This window comes from Pisolithus orientalis, assembly GCF_024613125.1.
Source record: "Pisolithus orientalis strain OTSU chromosome Unknown F5J12scaffold_1, whole genome shotgun sequence".
Taxonomy (NCBI): domain Eukaryota; kingdom Fungi; phylum Basidiomycota; class Agaricomycetes; order Boletales; family Pisolithaceae; genus Pisolithus; species Pisolithus orientalis.
In genome coordinates, this window is record NW_026260782.1 from 949,584 (window position 1) to 971,334 (window position 21,751).

Genomic DNA, 21,751 nt, shown 5'->3' on the forward strand with positions numbered 1-21,751 from the left:
CAAATCGGGTAATGCCAACAACACCACTTCGCGTTCCAAGGCCACCTGAAATCGTTTCGTGTCGGACGACGTTCCTACTGCGTGAACGTGTTACCCGAGCGCGCATCTCGAGAACACCTCCTGCCATGGCCCAGATGGCGCAGAAGAGAAAGATGACCGAAAGTTCAACGGCTCGCGGCCACGGCTCAGGCAACGAGGCAGGTCCTTCCAAGAAATCGAAACATACTGCACGCAAAAGCACCGGTGGCCATCCTCCTAGAGATTCAGCAGTTTCGTCATCTCGCACGAAGGACGCATGTGAGCCACCTCAGATTCGACGCGTCGTGTTCTGACGTCTCGGCATCTTCTGTCTAGACCAATCACACGCAGCTGACGAAGATGGTCAGCGAAAGAAGCGTCGCTATCGCCCAGGAACAGTTGCTCTACGCGAAATTCGCAAGTACCAACGTAGCACTGACCTGCTACTGCGACGATTGCCCTTTGCTCGCGTTGTGTGTCGACTTTTTCCTTCCTCGTTATGCACCCGAAGCCCTCTGATCAACGGAATTCTAGGTCCGGGAAATCGCATTAGATATGATGACCGATACCAACTACCACATGGGGGACACGGGATTACGATGGCAAAGTTCCGCGATCCTTGCGTTGCAGGAAGCAACAGAGGCATTCCTCGTCCACCTGTTCGAGGACGCGTGGGTCTCCCCAAAAAGACAACCTCGAACGTCCCTCTGATCTTGTGCACTTAGGAATTTATGCGCGATCCACGCAAAGCGTGTCACGATAATGCAACGAGATATACAGTTAGCTCGCAGGATACGCGGACCGTGGGGTGGCCTTGGTTAGCAACAGTGCTCCTTCGCTTTAACAAGTGGTATTCAGTGGTGGGACTCTGTTCCTGCGATTTTCTCTGTCAAGCGGAACGTGTGTTGCATGTAGTTAGGTAGCAGAGAGTGCCGGACGTCTATTTATCAAGCTCCACACACAATCCATGCTGTTGTAACAGGAAGAAACGCTAGTTCGCACATTGTTCCTCGAAGTCCGAATGAAGGTACGTGTGAGTAAGGTAAGAATCTCCATATATCAGAAGCATAATGCCCGAGAAACGAAACGAATACTTGAATGGATAGATCCAATGCAAGAGGGAGTGGGGGTATCCAGTGTAACAATATTAAAAAGAGCGTGAATGCAATGTCATGTAAGGTTACATGAGAGTAGTTATGAAATGACGATCCGTCGTTGCGATTGGGAAGCGTGAGATGGAGATATTGATGCATGCCTTGGAGAACTCGCCCGAGGCTCCGGGTAAGTACCAGGTTGGTGGCGCAAGTCAGCTCGAGAAGAGTTGGGATACGATGGGGAACTGCGAAGATCGTATTGGCTGTAAGTGCTGCATTCCAATGGTGACTTCCCACTGGCGGTAACCGGTGAGAGTCCATCAGTAGAGCGCCTGTGGGGAGAATTCGACTTAGTTCCGTGAATCGAGAATCTACTGGACGACGCCCCATCAGAGTGCACAGTCTGACTAAGCTGGTGCCGTGGCGGGTCACGGGTTGATGACGAGCTGCGTGACCCAGGAGAGCGAGAACGATACTGGTCCACCATGAACGGAGCAGTTGGGGGTAGTAAAGGCATCTCCATCCCGTAGAACGGTGTAGTATTGAAAGGTGGAATAGCGGGCACAGGAGGGATTGCAGATACAGGGGGGACAGGAGGGATCATTCCCCAAGAGGGATTAAAGGCCATGAGCGAAGCTCCGTAATTATATGGCACCTGAAATGCCGCGTGCTTTGAAGAGTCGGATACAGTTGAACTTCGTCTGCTGATACGTCTGGCTTCCCGGTTTCGCACATCTTCTGATGATGCCGTGTGAGCGGAATAAACGGAGGGAGGCCGAGAGAAACTGCGCTGGCTCCCGGGAGTGGGTGGCAATGAACTCGCCGGAGAAGCGTCATAGGAAGGTAAATTCATCACCGGTACGGGTTCCGAGCCACGAGAAGAGCCGTCTCTGCGCATTGGAGGACGCGCAGGGTTCCGAGACTCCGACCAGTCGCGTTCGAGGGGTCGGGTGTAGGAAGCCGTAGGCGGGATCCGTGCTTGTCCGGCACGAGCAGCCTCACGCCTGATTCTGGTAGCTTGGACTTCCTCCAAATAATTTCGCTGTCTCTCCTGTGCCTCCAACTGTTTCCTTTCTTGTTCCCTCGCCCGGCGCAATTTGTCCATTTCCAACTTTCCGATTTCTCTCCGGGCTCGTTCCTCTTCTTGCGAGGCTACTTCGGCTTCAACTATCGCCCTGCGTTCGCGTTCGTGACGAAGAAACTTTGCTTTCTGTTCTTTGTTCTTCCTAACACGAAGCATGTATCCCAGCGGAATTTTGTCATCCTTGCTGTCATCCTCTGCAAATCGGACCCCCTTTTTAGGAACTAGGCCGCTAGGGTTTGTTTTTGTTTCAGACTTTATCGTCTTCGATATTAGCAAAGCCGACGGTGATGTGGAAGTCATGGTGGAGGGAGGGAACAATTCCACGGAACGTGATGAAGGCTTTAGAGGCGAAGTTTGTACGGCGGGAGAGTCGAGGCCTGACAGAGTCTTAGACCACAAACGAGACAGAACATGAGTGGTCGCTTACCAGGGATACAAGGGAGCGACAGCAATTCAGCGGTGGTATTGAAGATGGCACCGTCTGATGGCTCATCTGGGGGTTCCGATAATGGCCCGGAAAGGATGTCCAGTACCTCGGAATACTCCAAAGCCGCAACGCCAAGCTGCGGCCCTGTAACACGAGAACAAGTGATTTCGCCTTTTTCTTCTTGGGTCCAAACATAAACTCTTTCCTCGTAGTAAGGCCGAGAGACCCAAGTGCGAAGACCTTCGGAATGTCGTGCTATTGCCCTAGCCTCAGGGAAGAAATCATGTAAAGGATCACGAGAAGGCTTTTTGGTTACCACGACACTGGTAGACCACGCCATTATCGAAGACAATTCTGATGGAGATAATTTGTCCAGGCGCGACAATAGTGCATTTTTGTGCACCTTGGATTCCAAGGTCTCCTTACGACGAAGACTCCGACAGGGATTGCATGAACGAGGGAATGCGGCGGATTCAGGTAAGTCAAGTAGCGGCGGTGAGTCCAAACGGTGAACGAGACTGTTCCAAAGGATGATACGGGTGTTTGCTCGCGTTCGCACCACCATTTGTGACGACTGGCTCTCCGAGTGATCAGAGCCATCGTCAGACGGGGAAGAGCGGGCATCCAGAGTCTCATTACCGAGATCGACATTGGGTGGAGAGAGGGCTGCAAATGGTGGGGCACATGAAGACCATGCCTCTCTGCGAGCCTGCTTCTTAGATGCTATCCAGGATGTCCAGCTGCCTTTCTTGCTCGACTTACGTGGCAAGCTTTCATCGATGGGCGTTTGGAGGGCAGTGGACCCACTGGACGAGGATGAAGATGAATTGGTGAGACTGCTAGGGAGAAGCGATGGTATGGAGGTTTGAGTCGCTCTTCTCGCTAGGGAGGCGAGTACACTGGGCCCCTTAGGTTGTCGGGGCTGCGAGCCTTCGTTCGAGACAGTCGAAGGTGCATCTGGTCTGTCACTCCGTGAAATGAAGACAGAAGCAAGCCGCCGCATGAGAGTGACGGGAGAAAAGAGCGACAGTACTGTGGACGACGACGACGATCAAAAGGACTAGAACATGATGTCTTATAAATCCAACGTAGTAATATTGGCACAGGCGCAGTAATACTACACTGCTTAGGGCAAAGTCACCCCCCTCATGTCTACATATATCCACGTGCGACCGCATTTCAATAATGCGAGGGACAACGAGGAAAAGACACGTCGCGTTAAGCGGCAGCCGCATCAGTGCCATCCTCCCAACGTTTTTCCCCTTCGTACTGTCGTTCAGCTTGCCACCAGCGCATTAACCGCCGCTCATATTGCTCCACCACGCTACACAAGTAATCGCTACTTACCCCTGCCCATCGGCACGCCCGCTGGATGATTACGTCCAGTTCGGAGGGAACATTTCCCAGGACGTCTTCAGAATGGTAAATTGTATAAGACTCTCCCGGCTGCAAAATGTCCGGTTCACTGTCGTTCGTCTCCATCGGCGACCCTGCCTTTGTCACAGGACCACTCGTGACCACAGTCTGACTTCTCATTGCATTCTCGTTCGAAAGGGGGAAATAGTTGTCGAGAATCCGGTGCTCTGTCAAAGGTACCATCACATGTGTGTTTCAGCCCTACCGGCGTACAGCTGGACACAAAACTCACCGTTGGTTTGTGGCGCCACCAACGTCTCCTCGCAAAAATCAAGATACTCGTCCAAGCTCGCATGGCCCAAATCACCAACTGACCTTCCATATCTATGAGTTGGCATACCTTTACCACCATCAAAACCAAAACTTACATAGGTATCCGAGCGCTAAACGGATGGTTATTGATGAATGGTTTAGCGCGATTGGCCTCTCGCAGTGTGGCTAGAAATTGATCCACGTCAGGGAAAGTACAGGCCACGTCTTGAGCAATCCTGGGAAGCCTGGTACCAAAGTTATCCACGACGACGCAACCACTACTTGCCATCACAACTTGCCTCCTTTTCCCATCCAGTCCATAGACAAGCTTCAAAACCACGATAGCTGAACTGGCGAGGGCAGCCTCGGGCGGTGCATTGTAGTGCATGCGGCTTTCGACACCAGACGGAACGGGCGCCAATGAATGGTGAAGAGAAATTGGCAGTGATAGCACGCTTCCCAGTCGTTTACTCAGGCTGTACAACATAGCTGGGATCCAGATCATCAGATAGCCTCGTTATCTTGCCCATAGAAACGCACGAGTGCCACAAAAGCACTGACGGACTACCCGCCAGAGGATCGGAGCAACATTCAACTCTGGAATTGAAAGACCAAAGTTCGAGTGTAGCCGATTGCCTAAGCGTGACACTAAACGATGGAGTGAGGGAATTCTTGGTGCGTGCTGTACCTCATCCATTAGGTAAAGGAAACTGTAAGTCGGAAATCTCGCACATGCGGAGACAACGCCTGGATGGCGTGTTTCGTGAGATGGCATGTAAGCGATGAGGGTAAGAAGCGGACGTGGTCAAGGTAGGGGATGGAGTGGTCCTCGATGGCACTGTGAGGTACATCAAAACCTTAGGGGGTCCATCGATCACACATGGGTACCCTTGAAATGATCACTCACTTGATAATGTCCATATAGACAAGTGGCAAACGAATAGTCCAGCATGCCAGTACCAGGACAGCAACCGTATTCACCGGATGATCAGAGTCACCAATAAACCGCGTGCTCAGCTTGATATGATATTTCTTCTTAGCATGGTGGTCTTCGTCCTCCGAAGCCGTTGAACTTCCTGCAGAATTTTCTTGAAGGAGAGCTTCCAGCTCCGAATCCGTGCTATTTTCATTGCTCGAATATCCCGCACAGGAATTTTGCTGATCGTCCTCAAAACCCTTCGCATCAGACATATCAGAACGTTCCTTATGCATTCTAGGCGCAGGACCCTTCATCTCTTGTGCATGTTGTAAGGGTTCCGCAGGCGGAGGGTCGCGAATCAAAGTCAAGTGCAGCGCCCACAGATCTCTACATATCATCTAGAAAAAAAGTAAAAGGCGCCACATTTGTTCATGGTCATCCTTCTTACCTCGAACTCCTGGGGAAGATTCCATAGGCTGATCAACGCTGAAATTTGCTTCCGGAGTAGTAATTGGAGACACTGGTAGTAATGGAAGCGTGCTCTGTCGCCGTGATAGACTATCGGGTATCAGCATGCGATGTCGAAAGAACGAGATGTTTCCTCACGCTTAGGGTCTGCCTTGTTCACGATTCCCTTCTCGCGAGTAGACTTCAATGTGCGCTTCCTCATGGTATGAGTACCATAATCTTCGGCATCTCCTGACTCCGTCCTGTAGTTCTAATAAGCGGAACGCCATGAGCACTTCACGCGGATCGAGCTCAAGCAGCAATTTACTTGAAGGACGTGTCCCTCGCTGCAAGTTATCATTCCACTAGCGGAATCCTTGCGCCATCTCCTACTGCCGCAGATAGGACATTTTCTTCGAGGAGCCATCGAGTCACTGGCGGAGGTTCATAACGTTTGGCGCTGGCCTCCGATACCCGCTTAGGCACCGTCACGTGACCATCGACGGAGTGTGCTGTCGCACCTGCAAGTTCACTGTGGTTGGGTGACCATGCGGTTCGTTCTGGTCGGTGTCCTCCTTGCTGCCCTGGCCACGGCAGTTTTTGGCGTGAGTGGAAATGGTTCATTTGCTTCTTCGACTGTGCCCTTATAGGTGTGTTGGTGACCAGGTGGACGAAAGTGAGCTGCACCGAAATACCCACTTTTCTATGCTTACAGCCAACGGAAGGAAGACTATGAAATTTTCGACCTTGTCAGCGACTTGGAGGCGTCTGAAGGTTTGATTCCTTTTGTAGCCTGCTATACTAGGCTCATTCCGCAATTAGGCAAGGGGACAACATTTTACTCTTGGCTAGAGGTGTCTCCAACCGCGCCCCTTGCCCAAGTCAACAAGGCATACCGTAAAAAGAGCATAGAACTACAGTGCGCATGTCTCGCAGACTAATATCGGACCGAACGGTTGCTGACATACACAGTCCGGACAAAAATCCCGGTGTCAGAGGTGTACACGAACGATTTGCAAGGCTCGGTGTTATCGTGAATATATTGCGGAGTCCGGAAGGTCGAGCGCGGTATGTCCATCGTTTGACCCTGGCATATTCTCACTGACGACATCCGCAGCTATGATTTCTTCTGCAAGAATGGCGTGCCCAAGTGGAGAGGAACCGGCTACTATTATACGAGGTTTAGACCAGGACTCGGCGTACGTGGTTGCTAATTGGGTTTGGTGGGCGCCGGGTCAACGTGATTCATTGATTGACAGACTGTGTTAATTTTCTTGACGTTGTTAACGACTGGACTGCAGTATCTGGTACAGATGGTGAACTACTCCCGGGATCTAAACCGCATTCGTCAAACGATCTGTGATGCCAAACTTAGTGCGTGGGGTCCAAAGATGGTGCAATCAGGGGGGAAGCGAAAGGCAAGTCCGTGTAGATGCAGTGCTGACGTGCTTTCTTACAAGTTAATTCATTTAGGTCAAGGTCAACCTCGGAGGCGGGCCGCGGATGGATGAGGATGGGAGGACGGTGCCTGGCAAAGTGATTGACGTGATTGTTGATGGTGACGCCGTCTATATCGTAAGTCCGTCGAGTTATGCACCAGCACAAACGGGGTAACACAGGGTAACACTTCTTGACAGCAGGATTGTTCAGGGGAGCTCCACGAATTAAATGAGAAGACAGCTACACCGCCTGCCTTTGCGAGAACGTGGTTTCCTACATTGCTACGAAGAGTGTTTCGGTTGGCCATAGAAGGCAAGAGCGAGCCCGCGCGAATAGAAGGCGAAGGCGATGAACAAGGGGAGGGTAGCGACTACGGAGCGAATCCTGCAGGTGGAACAACTGCTCCAAATGGGACCAGTGAAGCTGGGGCCCAAAAAAGGGGAATGCGGGCTGCTGCCGTGAAAGCTGGGAGCAGAAGGAAAGCGGCGAGAAAATAGTCTATCCACCCTTTGTGGTGCGGGGAATTAGAGTTGTCCATAACGACGTTTTTACATAAGCCAATTCTGGCGCAATAAGTTCCAGTCAATCTCATCCCATTCACTGCAACGGAATCTTGGCAAACGGAAGGAAACCTTTGCCCGTGTGGCGTTATGGGTGTTGTGGCTGACGGGCACTGTTTACTTTTGATTGTTCCTGAGCTACTTGGTATGCAGCCCAGCAAATACTTACCCACTATCAAGGCGGGTCACCTGAGGCGGCATGATCCGCCGAGCGCGCAGTATTTGAATCATATCGGCTGGGGCCCGAAAGATGAAGTTGTGCTCACACAGATGATTGATGAATCGATGAAAGGCTTGGTCTTTCCACTTACCTCGGCAACCGCTTGTTCGAGAGAACCTGATTGATGGACGTCCTGGAGATCCTAGGGAAAGATTTGCCGCAAAGAGCGATAAATGCTATTTGCAATGCGGCACCAAGGGTTGTCAACAATCTGGCAGGTTGGTTTGATAGATGGTGCTTGCTTAGTGTCACCGTGTCAGGAGTCCCTGGAATGACCCAGGAGCACTATGGGCTACTACTTAATAAGTAGTAGTTGGTCGTTAGAGCGTCGGACATGGCACGGCCGGATATGTATACAATCGGTGGAGAGGCCGAGTGGAAACAAGCCCACAACAATTGATCCTGACATGGCCCGAACAATTTGTTATCCAGACCTCACGGATGAGACGGCAGCAATGGGCTATTGGAGAGTTGCGCGTAATAGAAAACGACACGTCGAATCGAGTCTGTACGTTAGGTCGATTTTCCGGTCACCTTTTTATGCAACCCGAAGGATGGGGGGAAATGAAAGATACGGGGTGCTTATCGTCCAATCGGAATGCGTGCCTTTCTAAAATAAACAGACAGCAACAGTCCCGGGACACCCTTTAAATTGACCTTTGGCAGCGCCATCTCTCCGTCAGGTCTTCTTGTTTACCTCCTCATCTATCAGTTCGCAAACAATGACCACCATCACCTACCACAACGACCTTCTGTCCCCCTACCTCGCTCTTCCACAGGGCGAAAAAGTCCAGGCAGAATGTATGCTTGTTGCAATCCTGCGCTATTAGAGCGTTATTGACTGGGCAACACTGAACAGACGTTTGGGTTGACGGCGATGGCGGTCTTCGCTCAAAGACGACTGTAAGCATTTCGCTTTCGTTTCGTCGTCTTCCAAAACCACTCACAACTGTTCAGACCGTTGCCGAGAAGGTCACCGATATCGGCCAACTTCGTATCTGGGACTTCGATGGCTCCTCCACAAACCAAGCCCCTGGGCATGACTCAGACGTCTATCTTCGTCCTGCCCGTATCTTCAAGGATCCCTTCCGTGGCGGTGACAACATTCTCGTCCTTGCGGAAACCTACAACAACGACGGCACCCCTAACAGAACAAATTACCGTTACCACGCTAACAAGTCCATGGAGCTCGCAAAAGACGCCGTTCCTTGGTTCGGTCTTGAGCAGGAGTATACCCTCTTGGACGTCGATGGCACACCTTTTGGTTGGCCAAAGGGTGGCTTCCCCGGCCCTCAGGGTCCTTACTACTGCGGTGCAGGTAAACCAGATTAAAAAATCACCTGCTTTGTTATCCTTCATTGAATTTCCCTTCCTGTAGGTACCGGCAAGGTCTTTGCACGTGATCTGATTGAGGCCCACTACCGCGCATGCCTCTATGCTGGCATCAACATCAGCGGTATCAACGCCGAGGTTATGCCATCGCAATGGGAGTTCCAAGTTGGTCCCTGTGAAGGTATCGAGATGGGCGACCACTTGTGGATGGCTCGCTACCTCTTGATCCGCATTGCTGAGCAGTGGGGTATTAAAGTTTCTTTCCATCCCAAGCCTCTACAGGGAGAATGGAACGGTGCTGGATGCCACACGAACTACAGCACAAAAGCGATGCGAGAGCCCGGAGGCATGAAATACATCGAAGAGGCCATCGAGAAACTTTCCAAGAGGCACGCTGAGCACATTGCCGTTTATGGCGAGGACAACGAACTGCGTCTCACAGGTCGTCACGAGACTGGTCACATTGGCTCTTTCAGTTCTGGTGTCGCCAATCGAGGTGCCTCGATTCGCGTTCCTCGACACGTAGCTGCTAAAGGCTATGGATACCTGGAGGACCGTCGCCCTGCCTCCAACATCGGTATGACCAGGTTTCTCTTCGCTGGTTGCTGTGTTGATTTTTTTTTTTCCAGACCCCTACCGCGTCACTGGAATTATTGTAGACACTACGATTTTGGACAAGTGAGGGATGTTTCGTATAGATGGCATCCGTTGTAAAAAAATACTCCTCGCGCGAAAAATTCCTAGGAATTAATAATCCAGTTATACCACTCCTATCTATAGACCTGGGAATGGAATTTTGGGCTGGCTGTAATTTAAGTCTACTTGTGATCGACCAGTGCTGGCGTGAAACACTACTGAGACTCACGGGATACTTGCGCCTGGCAATAGCGATGAACATGGATCCCACTGACAGGAAACTCAGCCTGCATGCCTTCTTGAAGATTTTTACTGCCAACGACATAGCGGCGTCAAAGGCTATGGCGCTTGCAAACAAGGCGTTCGTTCACATACATTGCGATGTTCGTGGCCCAGTATCAGTAATCTTGTGCTTTGCAGATTCAAGAAATTCAACACGCCGACGAGATTGTCCCAGCTTGACGACACAAGGTTGATTGTGTTGGGAGTGGAGGATAGAGAGCTGCGTAAGTCCATCTTGGCAGCCATACGCGAGGCCGGATATACGAAATCAGGAACGAGGACTCAATCACCCGCTGTACAAGACACGGTAAACTCGCACATTTGATGTCGAGAGTCGATAATGACTGCCTTTCTTAGGCTACAAGCCCCAGGAAGAAGCGCAGGTATGACAGTGATCTGAACGAACCGCTGCAGGAATCCTCGTTTGATGAGGCCTCCACGTACGGGAACCTGGAGTTTGGGGAAATATTGGATGAGGGGGTCAGCACGCTTTGCCATTTGCAATACTCTACTACTCTAACGGCGCATAGATTTTGAGGAGCAAGACTGTGGTAGTCAATCGCGCCCCGGTCATGACAGCATGGGCTATGACTGTGGCCGAAAGGCTCGGTTTCGACAGAGAGGAATCTCTAAGCATCGGTTAGTCCAGTTTTTACCATAGTCCCCTTTTCCATTGACTGGCTCCAAGCGTCCGTGTACACAGAAGCGAATGCGGTCTCCAAGGGTGCCTCATTAGGGGTCATTGAGGAAACAAGGAAGAAAGCCACTGAAACACTTCCAGAAGGCGAGCAGCCATACGTTGATCTGATGGGCCGGCGGCAAGTATATCTTCTTTTTTATGATCAAGGACCCCTCACGGAACCCTGTGGTATTGGGTAGGATGTATGTATTTGTGCCCCGTTACATTTCGAATGCCCCTAATCCCATTGACAGTCCACTATACCAAACTCGCGCGTCCAAATGGTTGGCTCTTTCGGGAGGCTCACCTGCCTTGCCCAGCATAGCGTTTTCATATATTTCTCGTTCGTTCCGGCAGGCGACCCCATATGTAATGGGATCTTTGCGTCTCCTGGCAGAAAGCTACTCTCCGCAGAAGCTCAACGAATTAGGATACTCACTTTACGCTGATTTCAGACCTGCCGTAGATGGTTGGGGGAAGCGGGGTGAACTTCGATGCATTTGGTTATTGTCTTTGAGGGAAAGCGGTGCTCCCGAGTTAGATTCCGAGACATCGGGCGTTGCATCAGGGTCCTCGAACAAGCTTCAAGTGAGCACGACGCAGCCACAGCAGGCCCGCGCGTGTCCAGCAAAAAAAGATAACTTGCTTTCGCTGGAGGAATACGAGGCTACTGTAGATGCAGGTTTTGATGGTATAGATCTTAGTCACCTTCCATGAATGTCGCTCGGTCCTGATCTCTAACACGATTGAAGTCCTGACGGGGTGAGAAGCTGGGGCTTGCGTTTGAGAGTCGGCTACATTTCAGTTGTCAAAGTGACCGCCACGTAAGGGGTCGGCCGATGTCGAAGTCTTAACCGATTTGCGCCTTCTCTACGTAGTACTAACTGTTATTCTCTCTCGGATCCCAGCTCGTAGATTCGGTCGAGGACACTTTCTTTCCCATCATTCTTCTGTCGCTCATTTTTATAAGAGCCATCGTACGCGCCGCGAAGATACCCACATGACACTCTCCCATCCTCAGGACGGTCGCCACGTTGCCACTGACATCGCGGAAATACCTTACATTCTGCCCGCAAGGTCCTGGTGGTTTTATACCATTTTCTTGTTTATTGTGATTCCTTTATGGTCGGTGATACCCATTGCATGGTCATTTGTGATATACGTATTGTGGACTGGTAACATCTGGTTATTTGGCTGGAATGGTAGAATGTGCTTCGCGGTCGCCATCGGCGAGGTAAGCTAAGGGTCGCATTTGCGTTCAGCCGCGCTGATAGTCATCATTGTTGTCCAAGGTGTTGTTTAGTTTGCACCACTACAGACTTCTCAAGTCTATATCTGGACCGCCACCAAATGGCACGGGTGATCTGGCCGAGAGGCAGGCAGGTTTTATCCGTGTCTTGAAGAGTGGCCTTGCAGATCTTACCGAGGAGAGTTATGACGAAGAGTCCCTAGATGATGCGAGGCCAGGCAGTCCGGCTGAGGCTATCGTCCAGCTTAATGCAGACGACCCGCGTGCTGTAGACTTTCGAGAACGGATGAGAGCGTGGTACGTGTCAGTTTCTCATCTGGCGATGAAACTACGTGACAACTCGAACTTCGAATACCAAGGTTCCGCAGATCAACCTGGTCATCGGTCAAAAAGCGAGACATTTATGCTTACCTCTATTGGGTGTTTTACAATAGAGAAATGCCTCCCTTAGAGTCCCTGGCAGGACGACAGCGGCTGTTATTAGATGAAGCTCTTTCATATGTAGAGAAACGTGCAGGGAAAGCAATCCCTGACGAGCCTAGCGTCGGTGTTCAACCTGTCCGTCTCACCATAGATGAGGTGAATGTCAACTGGCGACCTCTCACTTGGTATGTCATGGCGCTAGGTGGTAATTGGGTGCTCAAACATTGGCTCGTATCTTCGTACGGCGTACGTTTCGGCTGCTATAACGGTCTAGAGTGAGTCCCCCGAAATCATAACCCAATCCTCTGACCGACAAACCTTCTTCACTCAGGTACTTTGTGCGCATACCCGAATCATGGGACGCCGTGTATGATCGACGTCCGCTCGTGTTCTTGCACGGTCTCGGTTTGGGCATGTTGCAGTACAAACTTTTCCTCTCCGACCTGTTGAGGAATCATTCCGACCGCCCACTTTTATTCCCTCTGCAACCCCATATCAGTCAAAATATTTTCCATCCTAGATTCCTAACACCGATGCCCAGGAAGGAAATGATTACCTGCTTGGTTGGTCTCCTGCAAAAGCTGGGCTGGGTTCCACCGTCCGATGAGCTTAATGATACCCTTGAATTTGACAAGAAACCCAAATCGATGTCGACTGGAGTTGTCATGCTCAGCCACTCGTAGTATGTCGTTCGGAAGCGTGGAGCTCCAGTGCTAAACCTCTTTGAGTTCAGCGGGTCATTTGTACACTCATGGTTCCTAAAGGCATACCCGCACATGGCCATACGCTCATGCTTCGTGGATCCTGTAGCGATTTGCTGTTGGGAAGGCGGTGAGTATATTAGAAAGTCACCGGAACTTCCAATAACACCTGAGCCGCACAGACATGTGTCATAACTTCATATACAAACCCTGCACTACGGTATGAGACGAGTTGTATGACTGTGTTTCGTCTCATCCTCGCGGTTCTGCCAGGGATCAGATCTGTTGATGAGGTTTTTCGTGGGCACTGAACTTGGAGTCGCAAATACACTTCAGCGTCACTTTGACTGGGTGTCGAATTCGCTGTGGTTTGAAGACATTCCAAACGCACGGGATCCCGACAAGACGCTTGTGGTATTAGGAGGTAGGGATGCCATCCTCAACGCAGAGGTGAGTACACGTCAATCATTCTATCGCCTTAGTCCTCTCGAACTGCCACTGGCCTGAAATGACGGTAGCTGATCTTGCCATGATTTATAGCGTGTCAGACGGTACTTATCCACTCACGGTGTAAGCAAGGGAATCTACTTTGATCCAAACGGGGGCCACGGGCAGCCGTTGATAGCTGATGGGCTAGGGCATGACACTATCACGAAGTGGTTACGGGTAGCATAGTCTGCACTGCATTCGTTGGAGCGGCGGGTTAGCTGCGGAATATCCCTTGGGCTTCTTATTGGCACTCCAACGTATTTGATATCCCGGCATGTTCACGATTATCAACACATGTATGACCGCGACGTGGCTATGGGTGAGAACGGTAGACAGATATGGTCAACATGTGGTGAAATGACTTTTTCGTTTCAATTTGTGTTACGATGATCGACTCCGATGGGACACGAGGGTGTTCATCGATAACACGACGCCTGCATGCAACAATAATAGGAACAAACTTTCCGCAGACTACTTAGCGACAAACAAGTCAACCAAACTTGTCTTTCGTCCTCTCCTTCCCAGAACAACACCTCTGCATCGACCTTTTCTCACTTAGAACTTAGTAGCAATGCCTCCTAGAGGTGATCCTGGCCGTGGTCGAGGTGGCGGTCCCCCTCGCGGTGGTGGCGGCGGGGGACGCGGTGGTGGTGGTGGTGGTGGACCACGCGGCGGGGGTGGCGGTCGCGGTCGAGGCGGTCCTCCTCCCGCGAGAGGCGGTCTACCCCCTGCTGCCAGCACCGCGTTGCCTGGGGAGCATGTTCAAGTGGTTGGCGTGCGACGATCGGGCTACGGCTCTGCTGGTCGCCCAATTACCGTAGCTTCCAACTTCTTTAACATCACGCCCCCCGAAGGATATATTCACCACTATGACGGTAAGGTGTTCCATAATCGATGTTACTGCGATCTTGTTGATCGACAACTGTTTGCTATATACAGTTGGTAAGTATCCTGCCCATCCTGTCTCGTCATCCCCACTATCTCATAAACATGGCGTTACAGTTATATCTCCCTTCAGAGAAGACTCTTCCGGCGCGACTTAATATGGATCTCGTCAACCATCTCATGAGCGTTGAGGCCGTGGATATCTTTACTCCTCCAGCCGTGTACGATGGCAGAAAGAACATGTTCGCACCCAGGAAACTTGCGCTTGGACCAAGCGACAGTCAAGAGGTAAGTTGATTTTTGTCAGTATGCATAGGGCTTCCGTTCAAATGTGTACACGGAAGTTCAACGTTAGCCTTTCCGACGACGCGAACAGGGGAAGTCCCGGAGAAAATACTGGTGGACGCGGACCAAAGGTATATAAAATCCGGTTGACTAAGGTAGCCACAATCAACCCCGAGTAAGTCGCTATCACGTTCTTCCGACACGAATATATGCATAGGTGATACGTTTTTAGGGTCCTGCAACGCTTTATCATGGGCAAACAGTCCCATGATAACACGGTTTTAACGGCCCTAACGGTGAGCATCGTTGTCATTACCTGACTTGGTGCTAAGATGGGCCCTTATATGTAGGCATTGAACGTGGTCATCCGCATGGAGCCGACCATGAAATACCCATTCAATGTCAGGTCTTTCTTCACAGATCGCGAAGTTAAAGATATCGGCTCTGGAATAGTTCTTTGGAGGGGGTACTTCCAGTCAGTACGGCCCGCAATCGGTCGTCTTCTCGTCAACGTCGACATTTCTACGGGTACCATGTACAAGGCCGGCCCTCTCATTGACCTTTGCCTAGACTTTTTGGGAAGACCCGGACAACCGCAACTCTTAAGTCCGCAAAGGGGGATGCCCGACAGGGAAAGGATCCGGCTGCAGCGTTTTATCGCTGGTGTACGGATAACCACAACGTACACCGGACAGCGAGTGCGAAAAACTCCACGAGTTGTCAAGAAGCTTAGTAGCGTAGGCGCAAGTAGTCTGAGCTTCACCATGCGAGACGGCACGTCGATGACTGTCGCACAATATTTCCGCAATCTCCTCAACAGGCCCCTCAAATATCCTGACAACATCTGCGTGGAGGTAAGCATTCCGCGTGTACTTGGAAGCTATGCTGTTACACTGTTGGCAGGTTGGTGCGGGAGCGCTTATCCCGGTAGAACTTTGTGTGGTCCCTAAGGGACAAATAATGCGGAAGCAGGTCCCCCCTGAGAAGACTAAGGATGTCCTCGAGTTTGCTACGAAGAGGCCTCACGAGCGCTTGGCAAGCATCAGTAATGGACTCTCGGTCAGTCAGCCTATAATTATCTCGTCTCGAACTTACCTGAGAGGTTTTCAGGTCTTGGCGTATGGACAGTCACAGTACATGCGTGAATTCGGGATGCGTGTTGATGATAATTCTGGCCCGATAAACCTCCCAGCGCGAGTCTTGCCGCCACCGAAGTTGAGGTACGGCCAAGGCAGTCCGCAGCCAGTAGTCGTACGTCTTGGACATCAGGTATTTTATTGTGTTCATTGACGGAATTTTGCAGACCCCAGCGAATGGGGCTTGGAATATGTAAGAACTCGTGTTCTAGACATTTTCTATGCTTCATCCTCGGTTAGGATCGATAAGCGTTTTTTCCGCCCGGCGACCATCGACCGTTGGATCGTGGTTGTCTATGAACGCCAACAGCGCTTCAATCAACAGTCCGCCCAGGACATGATCAATGGGCTCGTACAATGTTCTCGTGATGTTGGTGAGTTAATACCTAACTGGTGTCATTCTTGGCGAGACTCGCTCCACTCTCAGGGATGAGGGTTAACGACACAAGCCCTATGGTTACTTGGCAGAACGGCCAAGGCCGAATTGCAGATGTATGTCTTGTCAGGCCCAAATTGACGGGTGGCTAATTATCCTCCGAAGCAACTTCGCCAAGCAGGCAATGAGTGTTTCCAACAAACTCGACAAAGGCCTACGCTCATCGTAGTAATTCTTCCGGACAACGCCAACGACATTTACACAGCGGTGAAACAGTGAGTGAGATTCCTCTGGAATTCACATGACATCTAATCTACTTCGTCAGCTTTGGGGACGTTACAGTGAGTGACGAAGCTCGTGCAGTTCGTTTGCCAGGCTGTTAATTTGGTTAGGTCGGTGTGGCCACGCAGTGCTTAAAAAGTTCAAAGTGTTACCGGGCAAAGCCACAGTACTACGCGAACGTGTGTTTGAAGTAAGTTTTCGTGTTCCCCTTCAATACTGTCATTTCACGAAGTATAGGATTAATGTTAAGCTCGGGGGCATCAATACAATTCCTGATCCTCAGTCTGTTAGTATCTTGACGGATCCGCGCAATCCAACGGTCGTAATGGGTATGATCCACGTTCTTTCATTGTCCCACGTGACCGAGTACGGTGCCACTAGGCGCCGACGTCATCCATCCAGCCCCAGGGTCTGAAGGCCGCCCCTCGTTCACAGCATTGGTCGGAAACGTAGACTCGGATACCGCGAAGTACATCGCTACATGTCGTGTGCAGACGTCGCGCAAAGAGATCATTGAGGATCTCAGCGAGATGGCACAGGTAAACGATCCTTTTGCGCGTTTCCATTTTCTCATGTTGCTCGCAGCACATCCTAGATATGTATATGAAGTACCGGCGAAATTTCGAGAAGAAGACAAGTAATATAGCCCCTACCCGGCTGATATTCTTCCGCGGTTCGTTACTCACTAGTGTCTTTAGCGTCTTCTAACAACGTCCTGTAGACGGCGTTTCCGAGGGACAGTTCAGAGAGGTACTGGAATTTGGTAGGTTGGCTTTGGTTCAAAGGCGCTTTCAACAGTTGACTTTCGTTGACAGAACTGGAAGCGCTGAGAGGTATGCTGCTATGATGTGGTAGTTGGGCAGTATCGCGAGTAAAATTCTCTTTCAGAGGCGTGCAGGAGATTAAATATCAATCCCAAAATTACGATGATCGTCGTGGCCAAACGCCACCATGTCCGCCTTTTCACGACGAATCCCGGGGATGCTGATCGCAGTGGAAATTGCCCTGCCGGGACCGTCGTAGACCAAGTTATAGCTCATCCGGTCGAATTTGACTGGTACTTAATAAGCCACGGCGGCCTGTTAGGGACTAGTCGACCTGCCCATTATAACGTGTTATACGACGATAACAAATTCCAGTGGGATCCCCAGTATTGTATCTCCATCTCGTGCTCATAATAACTTTCACAGAGCCGACGGCCTCCAATCATTGGCGTTTGCTTTGTGTCATGTCTACGCACGCTCAACTCGCTCTGTCTCAATCCCCGCACCCGTTTATTGTGAAGTGGATTCTCAGATGCTGGAGCAAAGACTGACACTTTACTAGATGCGGACATTGTCTGTAGTCGCGCTAAGAATCATTATGATCCTCAGGGTGGGATCAATCTTTCTGATACCGCAACGCATACGGATACTACGGGAGCTGAAAGTGCTCTGGAAGCCTACAAGCGGAACTTTAAGCCCCTTCACAACAACATGACGACTCTTATGTACTTCTCTTAATCGTTCCCGGGTGCAAGTCTCGCATTTGAATTCTCTTTCCCATAACTTTTACAGAAATACCTCATAGCACTGAAAATGTGGCACGTAATGTGTAATTTTTCGAGACCAGGCTGGGAGGTTGACCAGCCTCCTGTGATCTTAGAAAGAGTCCACCAGGTGTAGCTACTACAAGTACATACCATCGTCAGCTTGAATAACGTCATCACGTCCGACCAATGTACAATCTGATCCATTCTCCTGAGAAGATGAGAGTGCTACATCGCTTGGACTCCCAACTCGATGAAAGCCATGGTGGGTCAATGCAAGCTTGAGCATGAATATACGTTCGTCCTGGGATGCCCTGTGGCGTGCTCAGCATTGGAGGAGCGGCGGGAAGTTGGGGTACGTGCATTGTGACCTTATTCTCCTCGATAGCTTGACGAACGTCTGGGTCTTCCAAGTAATCCTTCAGTTCATTCTGAGTGCGCTGCAAGTGAATGATTGAGTGTTGCAGTCGGCCAATTTCTGACCAAGGTTATGAACACTGCGAGTGCGGCCATGTTATATGGTCGCTCACCGTCTGAGGCGACTTCGGGATCAAGTGCGATCACTTGCTCAAGGGTGAACGGCTGTGGATACCGTGGATTGTATTCCATCATGGGCTCAGTCTTGAAGGCCTGTCAGGGCGAGTGGTGATGACTCGTCAGCCAATCATTTTACCAGTTTGGCAAACGGATAAAGATTATCGGGTCACACCGCGACCACGTCATGGGACCCCCATTCCTCGCTCTACTCGACAGCGAGCCAGCAGAGGACAGTGTTTTACGGGCACTCTCCCGCGTTACATCCTTGATAGTCCGGTCCAGCCAAGCTGTTCCAGATTACCTGAACCGATATGTTCTCGTGGACGACACTTCACTCGACCGAGATCAGATCATCGCCACCCTTGATGACGGCGCAGAAAAGGCGATCGTCCCGTTAACTCTCGCCAAAAAATTGGTCGGTACCGTTCCGGCCGATCGCCTACTTCTTCTACTCGATGCTGCCAACGTCAGCGCAGGTGCCCGACTCACTCCGCAACGCGGTCTGCGGGGTCTTGGTAAAAATGCTCGCGGTCGATATTGACCTTATCCAGTCCATATCCACCTTCGTTGGCTCGACTATATATGTCTTGCCTACGGACAATCCATCTACCTCATTGATCGCGAAACTAGCTGCGATCGGGGCGTCACTTGTTATCCCTCTTCATCAGCTCACCACCAATGCCACATCGCAGACCCAGATTAACATTGGGGACGCTTTCCTTTCTCCCCTAATCTCAGACAGGTCTGATGGACTCTTCCCTACCGTTGTTACCTCTTACCCGGAAGGAGGGAAAGCGCTTGGCCTAGTCTACTCCTCTCGGGAGTCCGTCAAGGAATCTATTGTGTCCGGTAAAGGCGTGTACCAATCACGCAAACACGGGATGTGGCGCAAGGGCGAGACGTCAGGTGCAACGCAGGACGTGATCCAAATCTGCACGGACTGTGATTCCGACTCCCTCGAATTTCGTGTAGTTCAACACGGCGCAGGGTTCTGCCACCTGAACAGACCGTCGTGTTTCGGCGATGTTGGTGGTCTCTCTGCACTCGAGCGCACGCTCAGGGCTCGTCTGGCGGATGCCCCAGAGGGCTCCTATACAAGCAGACTGTTTAAAGACCCTGCGTTGCTGCGAGCAAAAATTATGGAAGAGGCAGACGAACTTTGCCGCGCAGGAATCCAAGGAAGAGATCGTGTTTGAAGCTAGCGATCTGATTTACTTTGCCTTGACTCGATGCGTTGCCGCGGGAGCAGGTTTGAGAGATATCGAGCAGTCGCTGAACAGGAAGGCACTAAAAATCACGAGGAGGTCGGGGAATGCCAAATCCCAATGGGTATCGGGAGTGGATAACCCTCCACAAGTCGCGCCTCAGAATACTGTTGTGTCTGATTCTCCTGTTGCTGGTGCAGACAGGTCGATCTGTATGCGGACTGTCGATTTGGCTACCACTGTGCCGGAAGAAAGAAAGCGGCTGCTCAAGCGTCCTGTCTTGCGCTCCGATGAAATGATTTCCAAGGTTAAACCAATCGTTGATGACGTTCGTGAGCGAGGAGATGCCGCGCTACTTCGCCTCACGGCCAAATTCGACAAAGTACAACTTGATGCACCCGTCCTCCTCCCACCTTTCTACCCTCCGCCACTTTCAGCTGCAGGAAAACACCAAATGGATCATGCTGTCAAAGATGCAATCGACACAGCATATGCGAACGTGCGCAAGTTCCACGCAGCACAAATCGATGGCAAGGCCCTGGTTGTGGAGACCACGCCCGGGGTAACTTGCTCACGATTCGCACGTCCAATCGCGCGTGTGGGGCTCTACGTACCTGGAGGAACCGCTGTGCTACCGTCGACGGCTCTCATGCTTGGTGTTCCTGCACAAGTAGCAGGATGCGAGCAGATCGTGATTGCCACTCCCCCTCGCCTAGACGGCAGCATCTCTCCTGAGGTCCTGTACGTAGCTCATTTGGTAGGGGCTCATGCCATCCTAAGGGCGGGTGGTGCCCAGGCCGTTGCAGCCCTCGCCTATGGCACACAAACATGTCCCAAGGTTGATAAGATTTTCGGACCTGGTAACCAATGGGTTACAGCAGCCAAGATGCTCGTTCAAAACGATACTGAAGCCCTGGTATCGATCGACATGCCAGCGGGGCCATCTGAAGTGTTGGTGAGTAGCGTTCCTCGGAGCGATATGCCCACTCTAAAAGCAGCGTGGGCACCGCGTTCGTTGTTCTTGCTGTGAACAACGAACGCGGTACTCTCTACTTTGCAGGTCATTGCAGATGATGATTCGCACCCTGCCTTCGTTGCTGCTGACCTGCTTTCGCAAGCTGAACATGGCGTGGACTCGCAAGTCGTCTTGGTTGGCGCGGCGTTGTCGGATGCCAAGCTAGCTGCAGTGGAGGCAGAAGTCGACAAGCAAGCCCGTGCACTGTCTCGAGTTGACATCGTTCGGGAGAGCATATCCCGAAGCCTAATCATCAAAACGCAGAGCGTGCAAGAGGCACTGCAATTCTCCAATGAGTATGCACCAGAGCATCTGATCTTGCACTTGCGAGACGCATCCACGCTGGTCAATCGGGTCAAAAATGCGGGAAGCGTTTTCGTCGGTCCATATACTCCTGAAAGGTAGGTAACTGGACTATATCCTGAACTACCCGTGTTAAACCTTGGCAGTTGCGGCGACTATGCATCGGGGACGAACCATACCCTTCCGACTAACGGATACGCGCGACAGTTTAGCGGCGTGAACACCCAGTCGTTCCAAAAGCACATAACCTCACAGGAGATCACGAAGGAGGGATTGGAGAGATTGGGACCCGTTGTCGCTATACTGGCAGATTGCGAAGGGCTCCAGGCACATGCAAATGCAGTGCGGATACGTTTAGGGGTCTGAGCCTCACAGCCCTCGGGTTATACTTAGGATACACTCAGCTATCCTTGTGCATCTTCTGGAGTTATTTCAGCCTGGTCATTGTAAACCCACGCCGCCAAAAAGTGTCGTCACGTCATCCCAGGAGTAATCTATTGCCTTGATGTGTAACTAAACTGCCGAGGTACT

General features: G+C 51.2%; 10 protein-coding genes across 10 annotated transcripts; 7 read left to right on the forward strand and 3 right to left on the reverse strand.

The window, feature by feature from the left end:
* The first annotated feature begins 21 nt into the window (after positions 1-21).
* F5J12DRAFT_14305 (histone-fold-containing protein) lies at positions 22-1,026 on the forward strand. The gene is made up of 4 exons (XM_051738121.1): positions 22-297; positions 355-491; positions 553-689; positions 744-1,026. The coding sequence occupies exons 1-4, from the start codon at positions 126-128 to the stop codon at positions 838-840; spliced, it is 543 nt and encodes a 180-aa protein (XP_051605612.1). The 5' UTR covers positions 22-125; the 3' UTR covers positions 841-1,026.
* F5J12DRAFT_14038 (uncharacterized protein) lies at positions 939-3,733 on the reverse strand. Its single transcript, XM_051738109.1, has 2 exons — positions 2,624-3,733; positions 939-2,573 (listed from the first exon to the last, which is right to left on the reverse strand). The coding sequence occupies exons 1-2, from the start codon at positions 3,624-3,626 to the stop codon at positions 1,213-1,215; spliced, it is 2,364 nt and encodes a 787-aa protein (XP_051605613.1). The 5' UTR covers positions 3,627-3,733; the 3' UTR covers positions 939-1,212.
* On the reverse strand, positions 3,419-6,084 carry F5J12DRAFT_932894 (uncharacterized protein; the record flags this gene model as incomplete). The annotated part of the gene is made up of 9 exons (XM_051749562.1): positions 3,419-4,206; positions 4,272-4,354; positions 4,408-4,780; positions 4,832-4,973; positions 5,024-5,129; positions 5,199-5,608; positions 5,659-5,768; positions 5,817-5,928; positions 5,986-6,084. The coding sequence occupies 9 exons, from the start codon at positions 6,082-6,084 to the stop codon at positions 3,842-3,844; spliced, it is 1,800 nt and encodes a 599-aa protein (XP_051605614.1). The 3' UTR covers positions 3,419-3,841.
* A 121-nt stretch (positions 6,085-6,205) lies between these two features.
* Positions 6,206-7,798, forward strand: F5J12DRAFT_932914 (DnaJ-domain-containing protein; the record flags this gene model as incomplete). Its single annotated transcript, XM_051749563.1, has 8 exons — positions 6,206-6,262; positions 6,383-6,431; positions 6,480-6,576; positions 6,630-6,725; positions 6,775-6,856; positions 6,917-7,075; positions 7,131-7,232; positions 7,298-7,798. The coding sequence occupies 8 exons, from the start codon at positions 6,206-6,208 to the stop codon at positions 7,592-7,594; spliced, it is 939 nt and encodes a 312-aa protein (XP_051605615.1). The 3' UTR covers positions 7,595-7,798.
* Positions 7,799-8,555: 757 nt separating this feature from the next.
* On the forward strand, positions 8,556-10,354 carry F5J12DRAFT_791503 (glutamine synthetase). The gene is made up of 6 exons (XM_051743886.1): positions 8,556-8,678; positions 8,737-8,780; positions 8,835-9,195; positions 9,256-9,786; positions 9,839-10,157; positions 10,221-10,354. Exons 1-5 carry the CDS (start codon positions 8,600-8,602, stop codon positions 9,889-9,891), a joined length of 1,068 nt encoding a protein of 355 aa, XP_051605616.1. The 5' UTR covers positions 8,556-8,599; the 3' UTR covers positions 9,892-10,157; positions 10,221-10,354.
* Positions 10,100-11,523, forward strand: F5J12DRAFT_902028 (uncharacterized protein; the record flags this gene model as incomplete). The annotated part of the gene is made up of 6 exons (XM_051748241.1): positions 10,100-10,206; positions 10,266-10,434; positions 10,485-10,607; positions 10,658-10,766; positions 10,816-10,945; positions 11,061-11,523. 6 exons carry the CDS (start codon positions 10,100-10,102, stop codon positions 11,521-11,523), a joined length of 1,101 nt encoding a protein of 366 aa, XP_051605617.1.
* A 99-nt stretch (positions 11,524-11,622) lies between these two features.
* Positions 11,623-14,066, forward strand: F5J12DRAFT_791517 (uncharacterized protein). The gene is made up of 8 exons (XM_051743887.1): positions 11,623-12,040; positions 12,099-12,352; positions 12,415-12,753; positions 12,810-13,160; positions 13,212-13,309; positions 13,362-13,399; positions 13,453-13,629; positions 13,720-14,066. The coding sequence occupies exons 1-8, from the start codon at positions 11,807-11,809 to the stop codon at positions 13,852-13,854; spliced, it is 1,626 nt and encodes a 541-aa protein (XP_051605618.1). The 5' UTR covers positions 11,623-11,806; the 3' UTR covers positions 13,855-14,066.
* A 173-nt stretch (positions 14,067-14,239) lies between these two features.
* On the forward strand, positions 14,240-18,134 carry F5J12DRAFT_710665 (argonaute-like protein; the record flags this gene model as incomplete). Its single annotated transcript, XM_051740659.1, has 20 exons — positions 14,240-14,548; positions 14,671-14,841; positions 14,898-15,013; positions 15,071-15,134; positions 15,189-15,692; positions 15,742-15,897; positions 15,949-16,089; positions 16,142-16,167; positions 16,215-16,348; positions 16,402-16,466; positions 16,516-16,625; positions 16,676-16,691; positions 16,743-16,822; positions 16,870-16,961; positions 17,014-17,171; positions 17,218-17,305; positions 17,354-17,409; positions 17,523-17,770; positions 17,823-17,911; positions 17,959-18,134. 20 exons carry the CDS (start codon positions 14,240-14,242, stop codon positions 18,132-18,134), a joined length of 2,799 nt encoding a protein of 932 aa, XP_051605619.1.
* A 165-nt stretch (positions 18,135-18,299) lies between these two features.
* F5J12DRAFT_711538 (uncharacterized protein) lies at positions 18,300-18,769 on the reverse strand (the record flags this gene model as incomplete). Its single annotated transcript, XM_051740713.1, has 3 exons — positions 18,300-18,464; positions 18,520-18,638; positions 18,691-18,769. 3 exons carry the CDS (start codon positions 18,767-18,769, stop codon positions 18,300-18,302), a joined length of 363 nt encoding a protein of 120 aa, XP_051605620.1.
* An 87-nt stretch (positions 18,770-18,856) lies between these two features.
* Positions 18,857-21,701, forward strand: F5J12DRAFT_917859 (histidine biosynthesis trifunctional-protein). Its single transcript, XM_051749206.1, has 5 exons — positions 18,857-19,116; positions 19,169-19,817; positions 19,846-20,857; positions 20,963-21,318; positions 21,367-21,701. The coding sequence occupies exons 1-5, from the start codon at positions 18,882-18,884 to the stop codon at positions 21,584-21,586; spliced, it is 2,472 nt and encodes an 823-aa protein (XP_051605621.1). The 5' UTR covers positions 18,857-18,881; the 3' UTR covers positions 21,587-21,701.
* Positions 21,702-21,751: the final 50 nt, after the last annotated feature.